General features: G+C 38.6%; 1 protein-coding gene across 9 annotated transcripts in view; it reads left to right on the plus strand.

Annotated features, from left to right (window-relative positions):
- Positions 1–15,004, plus strand: part of dmd (dystrophin) — a 143,783-nt gene that overhangs the window by 103,647 nt on the left and 25,132 nt on the right. For 8 of the 9 annotated variants that reach the window (XR_009647702.1, XR_009647700.1, XR_009647701.1 and 5 more), the window contains 8 exons: positions 2,917–2,978; positions 6,375–6,449; positions 6,884–7,085; positions 9,504–9,589; positions 9,924–10,081; positions 10,327–10,493; positions 12,089–12,200; positions 12,484–12,620. Coding sequence is in view for 5 of the 9 variants with exons in the window: in XM_060859917.1 (XP_060715900.1) it covers positions 2,917–2,978; positions 6,375–6,449; positions 6,884–7,085; positions 9,504–9,589; positions 9,924–10,081; positions 10,327–10,493; positions 12,089–12,200; positions 12,484–12,620 (999 nt within the window). In the remaining 4 variants the exon portion in view is untranslated. Of the gene's footprint in view, positions 1–2,916; positions 2,979–6,374; positions 6,473–6,883; positions 7,086–9,503; positions 9,590–9,923; positions 10,082–10,326; positions 10,494–12,088; positions 12,201–12,483; positions 12,621–15,004 lie in introns of those variants that run through there. The other variant, XM_060859918.1, reaches the window with a different exon arrangement.

Genomic DNA, 15,004 nt, shown 5'->3' on the forward strand with positions numbered 1-15,004 from the left:
TCTTGTATTTTTTTTTTTTTTTTCATTTTTTAATTATTGCGCAAACAGTTTCTTTCTTCAGTTTTAGCCTCATGGGCACATAACTGTTCTGTGGTGGACAGAATTCTTCCTGGTTGGTAGGGGATCAGATACTTTAACTTGATCAAATAGAAATTAATTTAAACTTTATTTAATGTTTTTTCTTGATTTATATATGTTGTCTGTCTGTTAAAATAAACTATAAACTTACCATAAAAATTCTAGATCATTAATTTCTTTGTAAGAGCCAATCAGCAGGGGATTAAATAATTAAAATTTCCCCCTCTGTGTGTGTGTGTCTATATATATATATACACATACAGGGTTTCCCGCAGAAAAGTTGTTAGTTAAGGCGGTAGGGTTCGGCGGGTGGGCGGGGCCCAGGGGGCGGGGCAGTCGGCGCTTCTTTGTGAGATAGACCACAGACTCTGTACTACATTCATTCATTCATCTTCTACCGCTTATCCGAACTACCTCGGGTCACGGGGAGCCTGTGCCTATCTCATGCATCATCGGGCATCAAGGCAGGATACACCCTGGACGGACTGCCAAGCAGGGCACACTCACACTCTCATTCACTCACGCAATCACACACTACGGACAATTTTCCAGAGATACCAATCAACCTACCATGCATGTCTTTGGACCGGGGGAGGAAACCGGAGTACCCGGAGGAAACCCCCGAGGCACGGGGAGAACATGCAAACTCCACACACACAAGGAGGAGGCAGGAATCGAACCCCCAACCCTGGAGGTGTGAGGCAAACGTGCTAACCACTAAGCCACCGTGCCCCCCCTCTGTAATACATTTAACAATTATTTATTTAACACTAAATATTAAAATTTAAATAACATATAATAATAAAAGTAAATAAATAAACATTCAAAATTTTGCGGACAAGCATTTTATCAACTGGCTAGTTGCTAACTCCAGACAGTGACGGACCACGTCTGTCTCTCATTTCGGCCGTGTGGCGTGCGTGCCCGCTCGCGGTGTGAAGCGCGTCCGTGCTATTCTCCGAGATGCACTTGACGGCCTTTTGTGCAGCGGAATTTTTGTTTTTGGGCGACCTAGTTAAGGCGGTAGGGTTTCCCAGCTTAGGCGGGCCGCCCGAACTGCAAAGTGCTGCAGGACACCGTTTTTTTTTTTATATATATATATATATATATATATATATATATATATATATATATATATATATATATACACACTGCTCAAAAAAATAAAGGGAACACTTAAGCAACACATCCTAGATCTGAATAAATGAAAGTCTTATTAAATACTTTGTTCTTTACATAGTTGAATGTGCTGAGAACAAAGTCACACAAAATTTATCAATGAAAATCAAATTTATTAACCCATGGAGGTCTGGATTTGGAGTCACACTCAAAATTGAAGTGGAAAACACACTACAGGCTGATCCAACTTTGATGTAATGTCCTTAAAACAAGTCAAAATGAGGCTCAGTAGTGTGTGTGGCCTCCCTACAACGCCTGGGCATGCTCCTGATGAGTCTCCTGAGGGATCTCCTTCCAGACCTACACTAAAGCATCCGCCAACTCCTGGACAGTCTGTGGTGCAACGTGGCATTGGTGGATGGAGCGAGACATGATGTCCCAGATGTGCTCAATTGGATTCAAGTCTGGGGAACGAGCGGGCCAGTCCATAGCATCAATGCCTTTGTCTTTCAGGAACTGCTGACACACTCCAGCCACATGAGGTCTAGCATTGTCTTGCATTAGGAGGAACCCAAGGCCAACTGCACTGGCATATGGTCTCACAAGGTGTCTGAGGATCTCATCTCGGTACCTAATGGCAGTCAGGTTTCCTCTGGCGTGTACATGGAGGTCTGTGCAGCCCTCCAAAGCCCACCCCACACCATTACTGACCCACTGCCAAACCGGTCATGCTGGAGGATGTTGCAGGCAGCAGAACATTCTCGATGGTGTCTCCAGACTCTGTCACGTCTGTCACATGTGCTCAGTGTGAACCTGCGTTCATCTGTGAAGAGCACAGGGCGCCAGTGGCGAATTTGCCAATCTTGGTGTTCTCTGGCAAATGGCAAACTTCCTGCCCGGTGTTGGGCTGTAAGCACAACCCCCACCTGTGGACATTTGGCCCTCATACCACCCTCACAGAGTCTGTTTCTGACCGTTTGAGCAGACACATGCACATTTGTGGCCTGCTGGAGGTAATTTTGCAGGGCTCTAGCAGTGCTCCTCCTGTTCCTCCTTGCACAAAGGCGGAGGTAGCAGTCCTGCTACTTGGTTGTTGCCCTCCTACGGCCTCCTCCACGTCTCCTGATGTACTGGCCTGTCTCCTGGTAGCACCTCCATGCTCTGGACACTATGCTGACAGACACTGCAAACCTTATTGCCACAGCTCGCATTGATGTGCCATTCTGGATGAGCTGCACTACCTGAGCCACTTGTGTGGGTTGTAGACTCCGTCTCCTGCTACCACTAGAGTGAAAGCACCGCCAGCATTCAAAAGTGACCAAAACTTCAGCCAGAAAGCATAGGAATTGAGAGTGGTCTGTGGTCACCACCTGCAGAACCACTCCTTTATTGGGGTGTCTTGCTAATTGCCTGTAATTTCCACCTGTTGTCTATTCCATTTGCACAACAGCATTTGTCAGTCGAAAATTTAAATTGATTGTCAGTCAGTTTTGCTTTCTAAGCGGGCAGTTTGATTTCACAGAAGTGTGATTGACTTGGAGTTACATTGTGTTGTTTAAGTGTTCCCTTTATTTTTTTGAGTAGTGTGTATGTGTGTGTATATATATATATATATATATATATATATATATATATATATATATATATATATATATATATATATATATATGTTGTTGATCATGTTCATTAATCATTGCTCTCTGTGCATTTATCCTGCAGCCACCAAACACAAACAACATGTTGGGACCATCCAAAAATGACTGAGTTGTACCAGTCCTTAGGTGAGTAAATTTATATTTCCATATATTCAAATGGAAACAAAATACAACAGCTTGAAAATTTCATCATATTTTTTATTTAAAATGGAATTTACTCAAGCAGCTGTTACATGATTGTGTGTCACATAAAATATAAAAGCTACAGTTGAGGCCAAAATTATTAGCCCCCCAGGAATTTTGGAACATTTTCCTAAAGATCTTTCCAATGTTTGCAGCATTGATAAAACTTGATATAATCAAACATTCGCCAGTGCTATTTAGTAGCTTTTGGTACATTTTGGAATATAAAATACATTTTTAGGCTTGCTTTATAATCAAATATAGTGAAAATGGGGTGGTCAAAAATATTAGCCCCTTGTGAATATTTGCTTTCAAAACACACCCAATTAATCAATCAGCTTTCAAAACACACCTAATTAATCAAGCAGCTTTCAAACCACACCTGTGCAGTCAATTGGCTTCCTAACAACACCTGGGCATTCAATCAGCATTAAAGGACTCCAAGGAACAGGGCACTTGAACACATTATTGGGAGAGACTACTTTTACTCACCATGCCAAAGACAAAGGAAATCAGTCTTGAGCTCAGAAAGAAGATAGTGGAGGCTCATGATAAGGGGGAAGGCTATACTGCCATTTCCAAGCTTTTCACAGTGTCTAGAACCGCCGTACGTTGCATCATTGCCAAGTACAAGGAGACAAATTCTGTAAGAAACAAACCTGGGCGTGGTCGTAAGTGCAAGATTTCAAGAACCCTGGAGAGGAAAATAGTCAGAGATATCAGCAAGATGCCCCAGACATCTGCCAAGATGATTGTTGCTGACCTGGCCTCTTCTGGAGTTGATGTTTCAAGGAACACAGTTGTGAGGGCTCTTCATCGTGGTGGGCTTCAGGGCCATCGTCCCAGAAGAACCCCTTTACTCAAACAGCGGCACATCACAGCTAGACTGAGGTTTGCCCGTGAACATTTGAAAGGTAAAGATGAGTTTTGGGAGTCTGTGCTTTGGTCTGATGAGACTAAACTGGAACTGTTTGGGCACATGGATGTTGCTTATGTTTGGCAAAGAAAGGGTGAGGCCTTCAACCCTAAGAACACAGTTCCCACAGTTAAACATGGTGGTGGGAGCATCATGCTGTGGGGCTGTTTTGCAGCTTCAGGCACAGGGAGCCTTGTTCGGGTGCATGGCATCATGAAAAAAGAAAATTATGTTGACATTTTGAGGGATAATATGCAGAAATCTGCTCGTAGTCTAGCCTTAGGTCGTCGCTGGGTCTTCCAACAAGACAATGACCCAAAGCATACATCGAAATTGGTCCAACAGTTCCTGAAGGATACCAAAACAAAGGTCCTGGAGTGGCCCGCACAGAGCCCAGACCTCAATCCTATTGAGAATCTGTGGCGAGTGCTCAAAGTGAATGTCCATGCTCGGAAACCACGTAATTTGGACCAGCTGGAGCAATTTGCAATGGAAGAATGGGCTAAAATCCCTCAGGAAACCTGTGCCAACCTAGTAAAGAACTACTCTAAGAGGTTGTTGTCAGTTGTGGCTCAGAAAGGGTTCACTATTGACTATTAATGACCGGGGGCTAATAATTTTGGACGTTTCATTTTTGCCCTTTCTTGTTTCAACTCACTATTTCAATTAAATATCCTAATCAAACTTAGTGGAGATTTTGTCTTTGTTATTTTGGAAACAAACACACTATAAAACACTTGTTGTTAATGGTCATTTCCATGGAGAAATCAAGAGTTTTGTCTAATTTCATAAGGGGGCTAATAATTTTGGCCTCAACTGTATATTGATATACAGCTGCATCTGAAAAAAGAATATCATGGAAACCTTTTTTTTGGCAAATTACTTCAGAAAATGAAAGGTATACTAGACTAGATATACTAGACTCATTACATTGAAACAAAAATGTTCCAAGAATTTTTTATTTTAATTTTGATAATTGTGTCCTACAGCTCAAAAACTTTGAAAAAGAAAAAAAATATGAATATATAATTTCCCCTTTGAGCAGATGACATTTTATGCAGAATAAATACCACAACACCCAGCTCAGGCTTAGTACACAATACCACAAGCATGGGCTAGACTGCTGACATGACGGTTGTGCAGAAGACACTCATTGACACCCTCCATAAGTATAGTAAGCCACAGAAGATCCTTACTGAAAGACCTGGCTGTTCACAGAGCGCTTTATCAAAGCATATTCATGGAAAGTTGACAGGAAGGGCAAAGTGTGGTAGGAAAAGGTGCAGTGAGTGCATCAAGAGCTACCACATACTAAAGTGTCCAGAAATGGGCTTACAAGTGTCCCATTCCTAGAGTCAAGCCACTCCTGAACCTGAGACAAAATCAGAAGCATCTTACCTGGGCTAAGGAGGAGAAGAACTGGAGCATGACTATCTTTTTAGATAAGAGAACATTTTGCATTTCATTTAGAAATCCAAGGTCCAAGAGTCGAGAAGAGGAGAGGTACAGTATCCAGGATACTTTAAAGCCATTGTGAAGTGTCCACAGTCAATGATGATTTGGGGTGCCATGTCATCTGCTGGTGTTGGTTCAGTCCATTCCAAAGTCAATGCACATGACATAAACAAACGCACATGTATCATATCATGTTGGTATCCAGCCTTTTTGCTTCACTGCAATGAAGGCATCACGTTGTGTTTTTTTTTTTTAAAGCAAAAGCAGACTCTACCAAATTTTAATGTGTGGGGGTTGAATAGCAAGCAAATTGTTTACATTTTTTGTTTTTTCTCAAAAAATATTTCCCAACATAAATCCAAAGTGCTCTTAAAGTAGTTTATGAATGAAATTGAATGTACCATTTGTAATTCAGTAATATACAGTGTCCTGGTTAGCGTTAAGTATGTATGTGCATGTGCATTGATCAGCCAAAACTAACAGTAACCTATCATTTTGGTATATGTCTATGTCCAAATAATCTCAGGTGACAACAACAAAACCCCCAACAAGACAGTATGTAGTCAGGTTAGACACTGTTGTTGGACAGGAAGGCCTGGCGTTCAGTTGGCATTCTAGTTCATCCCAAAATGCAGTGGGGTTGAGGTCAGGGCTCTCTGATGGTCACTCAAGTTATTCCACACCAACATCAGCAAACCATGTCTTTATGAACCTTGCTTTGTGCTCATGTATATTGTCATACTGGTGTAAGTTTGGGCTTGTCTTGTTAGTTCCACTTTTGGGAATCATAAATCATAATGCTACAGTATACAAAGACATTCTAGACAATTGTTACTTCCAACTTACTTTTTTGGGAAAGAAACACACGAAAGTGTGATGGTGTGTGTCCTCTTGAGTCTTTGAACACCAAGTACAATATATCCAATTCAGACTTTGTATGTCATTTAATCATAATAATGTCTTTACAGCGGATCTCAACAATGTAAGATTTTCAGCATACAGAACAGCAATGAAGTTACGGAGGCTGCAGAAAGCTCTGTGCTGTGAGTCCATTTCAAATTTAATGGTAATTTCCGGGGCACCGATGACATTAATATAATTATATTCACAGCTTTTGAATGTTCTATCAAAAATCACTTGCAAAAATCAAAATCATATGAGATCCCGCATGAGTAAAATGTTTTATTACTTCAGCAGGCCAGTAGAATAGATATACATTTAGATTTTTGCCTCATAAATTTGACCAATGTTGTTCAGTAGTATTAATCAAAAAGATTTATTATATGTGTATGTGCTACCCTGTGAATGTTAATAAAAAAGACCCACTGAGATTAATATGGTAAAAAATTTAATAATAGTTTGATGTAGTTAGAATAAAAAGCATGTATTAGTAGAAATAATGAAATAAGAGGGCATTTGTTAGGATGCTGAACCTTACTATCATTTTTTTTTTTTATATTACTATCTTTTTGTGCAGTGGACCTACTGGGGATGTCAACAGCATGTGAAGCCTTTGAACAGCACAGCCTGAAACAGAATGAGCAGTTTATAGACATCATACAGGTGATAAGCTGTCTGACAAGTATCTATGACCGTCTGGAGCAGCAGCATAGCAGCCTTGTGAACGTTCCTCTGTGTGTGGACATGTGTCTCAACTGGTTGCTGAATGTTTATGACACGTATGTACCATTCCAATTTTACTTTTCGAGCCGATATTTTTAATGTGCTTTTTCTTTCTTTCATATTTAGATGTTGGAACATGTGGATAAATCTTTGCTATATTGTCACCTCCAGCTGTCGAACCAAATGCTGTATGATTTGTTTTAACATGCACTTTAATTTTTCTAAACCTGTTTCATTCTTTAATTTTACAGTTTAACATAATGTAAATGTTAAAAGATTGTGCATTAAATTATATTTTACCACTCATAAAAAAAGCACATAGAAAGATCTCAGGTAAAAAGGAAAACATGAATATTTTGGCCTCAAAAGACTAAACAATGAATAATCTAAAACTAAACTAAATACTCTTAATGCAGTGATAATTATAAAATGATTTTTTTATTTCACGCATTTAAGCACTGTTCACTGTGTTCAAACTTAAAATGGTAGAAAATGTATTAAATAAATTATATTTATATTATGTAGGCTGTAGGTTAAATCATTGTATTTTCTTTTCATACAAATCAGTGTATGTTGAATTTTGGGGAAATCATGAGCAGAGAAAAATAATAGCATATTTACACTACATACACTCACTGAGCACTTTTTTCAGGAAGGCTATGCCAAATCTGGGTAACAACCGTACAAACAACCGTATTTTCTTTTTTGTGGCATGAATTCTACAAGTTAAAACTTTCCTTTTAGATTCTGTTCAGTGTTGACTTGACTGCAACATACTATATCTGAACATTTTTCAGGTGAACATTTATGATGCGAATCTCCTAATCTTCTAAAAGGTGTTGTATTGTATTCAGATCTAGTGACTAAGAAAGGCACTGAAGAACACTGAACTTGTCATGCTAATGAAACCAGTTTGAGATAACTTTTGCTTTGTGACATGGTGCATTATCATGCTATTAGAAGATGGATAAATTGTGGCCATAGAGGACAATGCACATATGGGCATTCAAGCAATAATACCAATCAATTGACTGTCAATTGACTGTTGACACCAGGCAGGTTGGGTCTATGGATTCATATTGGTGGTGTCAAATTATGACCCCACAATATATGTGCAGAAATTGAGATTGATTATATCAGACTGTATTTTACAGTGTTCATCTGTCCTGCTCTTACAGCATCTCAAACCAGTTCGACCAGTTTCCACTGATCTTACAACTTTGGACTGAATTGGAACACCAGTGTGCACCAGGCCTTCTTCTCAACATCAGTCCCCAATCTAACTAATGCTCTTGTTGTTGATTAAGCAAAAATCCTCACAGCCATGTTCCTATTTCTAGTGGAAAATCTTCCTAGAAAAGCAGAAACTGTTACCGCAGCAAAGAGGGCCCATAGTTTTAGAAATGGTTGTTGACCATTTACATCTGGTTATATTGATCAGGTGTCCATGTGCATTTGGCTCTTGTTTGATCATATAGTGCATCTCCACTGCTGCTTAACACAGAGCACACGTACATGAAATTTTAGTTAAATGTTATAATAACTTTAGTTTATTGTAATATACTGTATTTACAACTTGGTAGGTTCTTTTAAATTTGCAGCTTATGTTTTGCAAGCGTTCCTGACATTGTTAATGGGTAATTAATAAAAAATATACTAAAGCCAGACGTTATCTAAATCTGAATCAGCTTTCTGCATTTTTTCTTCTCTACTAAAGGAAAGTGTACACAAACACAAAGCTTCTTCAGCATCCCTGCAGCCTGCAACCCTTTAAAGGCACATTCAGTAATATTGTCAGTCGGTGATGGTGCAATTGATCTACTGTAACAAGCCTATAGTGCTGCACGCATCCTTGGAATGAACCCTCTTATTTTCGATAGAATTCTTCTTCTTAATATTAACATGAAGAATTGCACACCTCTGGAAAATTATAGTCTGTGTATCCAGGAGTAGACCTAGGCTGGTAGGGGACCACTAGGCTTGAAACATTGTTGGGGTCCTATACATTCATCATGGCATGAATCCTAAATCCGTTCCACCCAGAAACAAAGAAAGGCTGATATAACACAGAAAAGGAGCTGTTGTTATATCAAGGTAACATAAACAACTTATAACATAACCACTCATTCATAATGAGTGAACCAAACCTTTGTACCAATGTTGTGTCAGTAAGTTTAAATTGTTAAACGACTCCTGAAGAATCTTCAGACTTAGAATTGAATCAAGATTTTTGTTTGAATCAAGATTCTTGTTTTTGTTGGTAACAACATGAGCAAAACCTGTTTCTGTGAATGTTGAGAATGGTTTGTTTATAATGCACAGGAAAATTTGCCAGTGAGGTCACCAGAAAATATTAAATAAATTTTTGCTCAGGGCCATGGGCAAGCCCAGTTTAGTCCATGCATAAATCCAAACTTTGCTCTACCTCTACAGCAGTCTGTGTTTTAATGCTCAGTTTAATGTAACTTTCACAGAGGTAGAACCGGGAGGATCCGAACCCTGTCTTTAAAAACAGGAATAATTTCTCTCTGCAAAGCTCACCTTGAAGACAAATACAGATGTAAGTTATTTTAACTGCTATTATTATTTGTTTAATAAACATTGTTTAATAGGAAACATTCATACTTGCTGTTTAGTTCAGCTATAGTCATTTTATCAGTATAGTATTTTTTTGTTGGTTGATTGGTAGTGATTTTTATTATTCTACTCTTCTGCTTGATCTGTTTATTTTTACTAGCTATCAAAAAAGTATTAGTGGAAATTGTAGAAAATGCAGCATTTTAAATGTAAGATCTTGAACATTGTTTTGCAGGCAACAGGCACTTTTTTGCACTGTATAATTAATTTTCCTGCAGGTATAGCTTAGACTCATTTTGCATCTCTGTTCTTACTAGTTCTGTTTAGACAGGTGGCTAGTGCCACAGGATTCTGTGACCAGCGACGCCTTGGCCTTCTGCTGCATGACTCAATCCAGATCCCCCGGCAGCTGGGTGAGGTGGCATCATTTGGAGGAAGCAACATTGAACCTAGTGTGCGCAGCTGTTTTCAGTTTGTAAGTCCTGTGAATATAAACAATTATAATTCCTTTTAATAACAATCACTTATAATGCATAATATTGTTTGCTGTTGTTAATTCTGCCAAAAAATAGCTAACAAGCTAGTTTATTTAAAGAAAGACTTTGTTCATCATCATAATGATGACTCTATTCACACACACTATGATTCTGATGATGCAATGTAAATGTAAGTAAAAAACACCTCAGTGTCATACGTCTTTAAATTTGTCTCTTACTAAAGGCAAATAACAAGCCAGAACTAGAAGCATCAGTCTTCTTAGACTGGATGCGTTTGGAGCCTCAGTCAATGGTCTGGCTTCCTGTACTTCATCGTGTTTCAGCAGCAGAGACAGCCAAGCACCAGGCCAAATGCAACATCTGCAAGGAATGTCCTATTATTGGCTTCAGGTATTTATTTCTTAAAAATAATCTTCTTGCAGTTTGGTAGTAGGGATGGTAAATTACTGTTCAGTTTTATCAAGACATAGTGGACAATAGTATTTAAGTATTAGTAATAGTATTAAACCCTGTGAACATTTACTTGAAAATTTTGACTGGTTGATTAATGTGATATTCTACATTTAATTAACCAAAAGTATTGTCCATATGTTGCATAGATCAATGTCTATATGTAACTTTAAGCTACACTGGCTGAAAGCACTTGGGGGCTTGTACATTGCATGCTGTTGTGGTCAGCAGATATTACACATATTGTAGCAACTCAGTGCAATGAGGATACTTAGATGAAAAAGGTTTACTGTAGTTTAATTTGCAATTATATTTGATGTATATAATCAGTTGGAATGAAACTGTGATTAAATATTAATGAAACAATACAACTGCCATCAATTAAAGTGACTGATTAAAGTGATCATTATTATGGTAACATCCAGCTGGAAAAGCCATGAGCAGCAAAGAGATTACAACACACACAGCAAAAGAACACCATCCATACGGCGAAGCATGTAGATGGCAACATTATGCTTTGAGGCTGCTTTTCTTCAGCTGGAACTGGGGCTTTAATCAGGATGGAGGGAATAATAAATAGCTCCACATACCAGTCAATATTTTCACAAATCTTTAAGGCTTTGCAAAATATTTGCAAATTTAAAAGTTTTAATTTATTTAGAAATTTAGAAGTTTAAAATAAATCTGGATCTATAGTTTTAAACATACATTTGATATGAACAAATAAAATGCACAGGGGGGCACGGTGGCTTAGTGGTTAGCACGTTTGCTTCACACCTCCAGGGTTGGGGGTTCGATTCCCGCCTCTGCCTTGTGTGTGTGGAGTTTGCATGTTCTCCCCGTGCCTCGGCGGTTTCCTCCGGGTACTCCGGTTTTCTCCCCCGGTCCAAAGACATGCATGGTACTGTAGGTTGATTGGCATCTCTGGAAAATTGTCCGTAGTGTGTGAGAGCGTGAGTGAATGAGAGTGTGTGTGTGTGTGTGTGCCCTGCGATGGGTTGGCACTCCGTCCAGGGTGTATCCTGCCTTGATGCCCGATGACGCCTGAGATAGGCACAGGCTCTTCTGAGAAAATGAATGAAATAAGATGCTCTGCCAGATGAAATGTATGGTAACATAAAAATGTGTGGAGATGTAAAAAGAGATATACTTTTACTCTAGGTCTCTGAAGTCTGCTGGAGCTACAAACTATGATTTGATCATTAAAAGCTTTGTGTTTAACAATATTTTTGTTCTAGAACTAATGACTGATATTAACGTACTAAAATATATATATATATATATATATATATATATATATTTTTTTTTTTTTTTCTTTTTCAAAAGTAGAAAGGTATTCTCAAGTTAAGAAAAAGTTTGATGTTTAGTTTGTAATGTTTAGTTTGATTCATGAGTATATTCTCTAAAAATTCTTCCAGTAAACAGTACAATTAGATTCAATTGTTTCAAAGCTTCTGTAGCCCTTTTTTGAATTCACTGTCGATTACCCTCATGATATTTTGACACTCTTAATTCTAAATCTTACCTTTCTGCAGGTATAGAAGCTTAAAGCACTTTAACTATGACATCTGCCAGAGCTGCTTCTTTTCTGGCAGAGTGGCTAAGGGCCATAAAATGCAGTATCCCATGGTTGAATATTGCACTCCGGTACGTTAACAAAGCGTCTGTTTTACATTCATAAAATTCACACAATACTTCACACAATAGTGTGTATGTATAATGTTTCTGGGCATACAGTATATCTAGAGAGTTTATTTGTCTGCCACAGAATGTATAATTGCATGAAGTGTAGAGGTGCTTCCCATAAAGTGGGCCAGTGAATGTATAACACACATTAATGTATATTGAATAGTAGCATATGCCCAGTAACCTTGTTGTGTTCATTTTTTATATTTTTATTAATCGTTTCTATTTATGTGTCTTATCATAGACAACCTCTGGTGAAGATGTAAGAGATTTTGCCAAGGTGCTAAAGAACAAGTTCAGGACAAAACGTTATTTTGCCAAACACCCCCGTATGGGCTACCTCCCTGTGCAGACCATTCTGGAGGGTGATAACATGGAAACGTGAGAGATATTTTCAATTGCATTTCATTGTGACCCAAGTTTTGCATTGTTTACAGAGTGCCACCTGTCATCAGGTGGTCATTGGGGTGGGGGTGGCTGGGTTTATTTTCTTGAAGAGGGCATTTTGTGCTCTTATGACTCTCTGGGAAATAATTGATTTAATAACGATTGGCTTATGCATGTGTTTTGGGGATAATTTTAGATTTGGTTTTTGGTGTCTTATTTTTTTGGTGATAAGCAACCAGACATGAAGACAGAAAATGCTACCATCCCTGGTCCCCATGGTTTCCTGTATTTTCTTTCTGTTTGTGTACATATCAGGGGGCATGAAATAAAAAAATCTAGAGCCTGATTTAACTACACTAGGTGTGACATAACGGACAAGTGTTATGCCAGTAAAAAATGTCATTTTCCATTAAATGTATGAAGTTTGAATATTTATATCCGGTAAGTTTTTTTTAAGTGAACATGAAAAATTGCATTTCTAGTGTTTACGATGTTACGATGATACAAAGTTATGAGGTCACAAGTTGTTAATAATCCCAGTTTAGTAGCGGTCATAATTGTGTAACCAAGACAGCTAACACAACTTACAACACAGCCACTGTCCAAAGCTGTGGGGAAAAAAGTGAGCTTTTAGAAATTTACTGAATTAGGGGCACACAATCTCCACTCTTCCATGGCAGACTATCAATGAACCATTCTCCACCCTTCCAAGGTTTGTAAACCAACTGCTCCCAACCAACAGGAAAGGATGGCAGCCACTAGCTGGTGCATCTGGACCAAAGTGAACTTAAAATTGTGTAGCAGGTTATCCATTTCAGCAAGAATATGGAGGTATTTACTCTGGTATTGCCTCTTTGGATGGTCAGTCCCTGATTGTGTGGTTGATGAAAAGGGTTTGCCAGGTTGCACTGGAGGTCTAGTCATGTCTGCAGTGAAATGAAAATACGATGCAAGTTATCAAATTTGAATATACACCAGTATTCTGGAAAAGTAAACATGATGTACTTAGTTACAGTGGGGCAAAAAAGTATTTGATACACTGCCGATTTTAAGTTTTCTGCATGACTGAAAAAGCAACAGATGGCAAGAAATAACAATTACATTGCCAAAGACATGGTACCAGTACAAGCGGTTGAGCGAGATGGGTTTAAAAAGCTTTTAAATATGTTAGACCCACTACCTGGGTGTAAATACTCTAGTAATACAGTACTGCTGTATTAAAAGCACATAAATTGTTCGATTCATGTACTCATAGGGTACAGATAGTTTTGCATTTTGCCACAACAACCGACTTGTGGTCAGCAGAAAGTCTGAACCATACCTCTCTCTGACAGCACGATTCATGGATTGATTGGTCTGATGAAATAGACCTAACTAAAAAAATGAAACGAACCATTCCAGAGTCCCATAACTCCAGGTACACAGAAGACTGAAGAGTGGATGAGCTGCTGAGTCTGGCATCCACACTTGACCCCCGCTTCAAAATCCACTACAATATTGATGACATGGTCAAAGCCATTAAGACAGCAGTGACTGCAGAACTTATAGTTATGGTGACAGAGAAAGATAGCCCTTCCCTAGGTCCCTCAACTGCTCCTGCTTAGGCAATGACTGCAGAACCTGGAGCAGGTAATTATGACGCCAGTGAGCCGGCAAACAAATAAAATAAAAAGACTTTTGGCAGCTATCTCAAGAAAAAACAGGAATTCAGAGGCCAGGCGCTGCACATTGCAATTGAAAAGGATATAGAGAGCTACTTGATGATACCTGAGCTAGACAGTGATTTAAATCCATTTGACTGGTGGAAAACACAAGAAATACATTTCCCCAGGACTTGGGAAACTATCAAAAGAGTAGCTGTGCATCCCTGACTCAAGCAGCTCTTCTGAGAGAGCTTTCATCAAGAAGCAATATTGTAATGTGTCACCGTGCTTCTCTTAAGCCAGATGCCAGACAGACAAACTGGGGATTTTATCATGCAACTTGAAACGCATGTGAAATTGTGAATCCAAAGAAACCCAGTTGATGGCAAAAAAATGTTCAAGCTGTTGAAAGCCTGTTTCCACTATCCTAATGACTTTTATATTATAATGGCTATGTTACATTTTAGCCTTTAAAATGTAGGCTTTGTTTTCAGGGCAAAATTTTGTTGCATAGTTTGAAATGTGAATCTAATTACAGTTATGGAAAAAAATTCAAGCTCAAGTCAAAAAAAATTTTTCTCTCTTGTTCTTGTGACGTCTTTAAATTAGAAAGGCTAATTTGTTAATTTTAGGCTTTTCATTTTAGGCTTTGTTTACAGTTGTATTATTTGTTTACACGTTATTTTTTAAATGCAATATTTTTGACAGATCTGATTTGTTTCAAATTTTACAGTT

This window comes from Tachysurus vachellii, chromosome 24 (assembly GCF_030014155.1).
Source record: "Tachysurus vachellii isolate PV-2020 chromosome 24, HZAU_Pvac_v1, whole genome shotgun sequence".
NCBI classification, from domain to species: domain Eukaryota; kingdom Metazoa; phylum Chordata; class Actinopteri; order Siluriformes; family Bagridae; genus Tachysurus; species Tachysurus vachellii.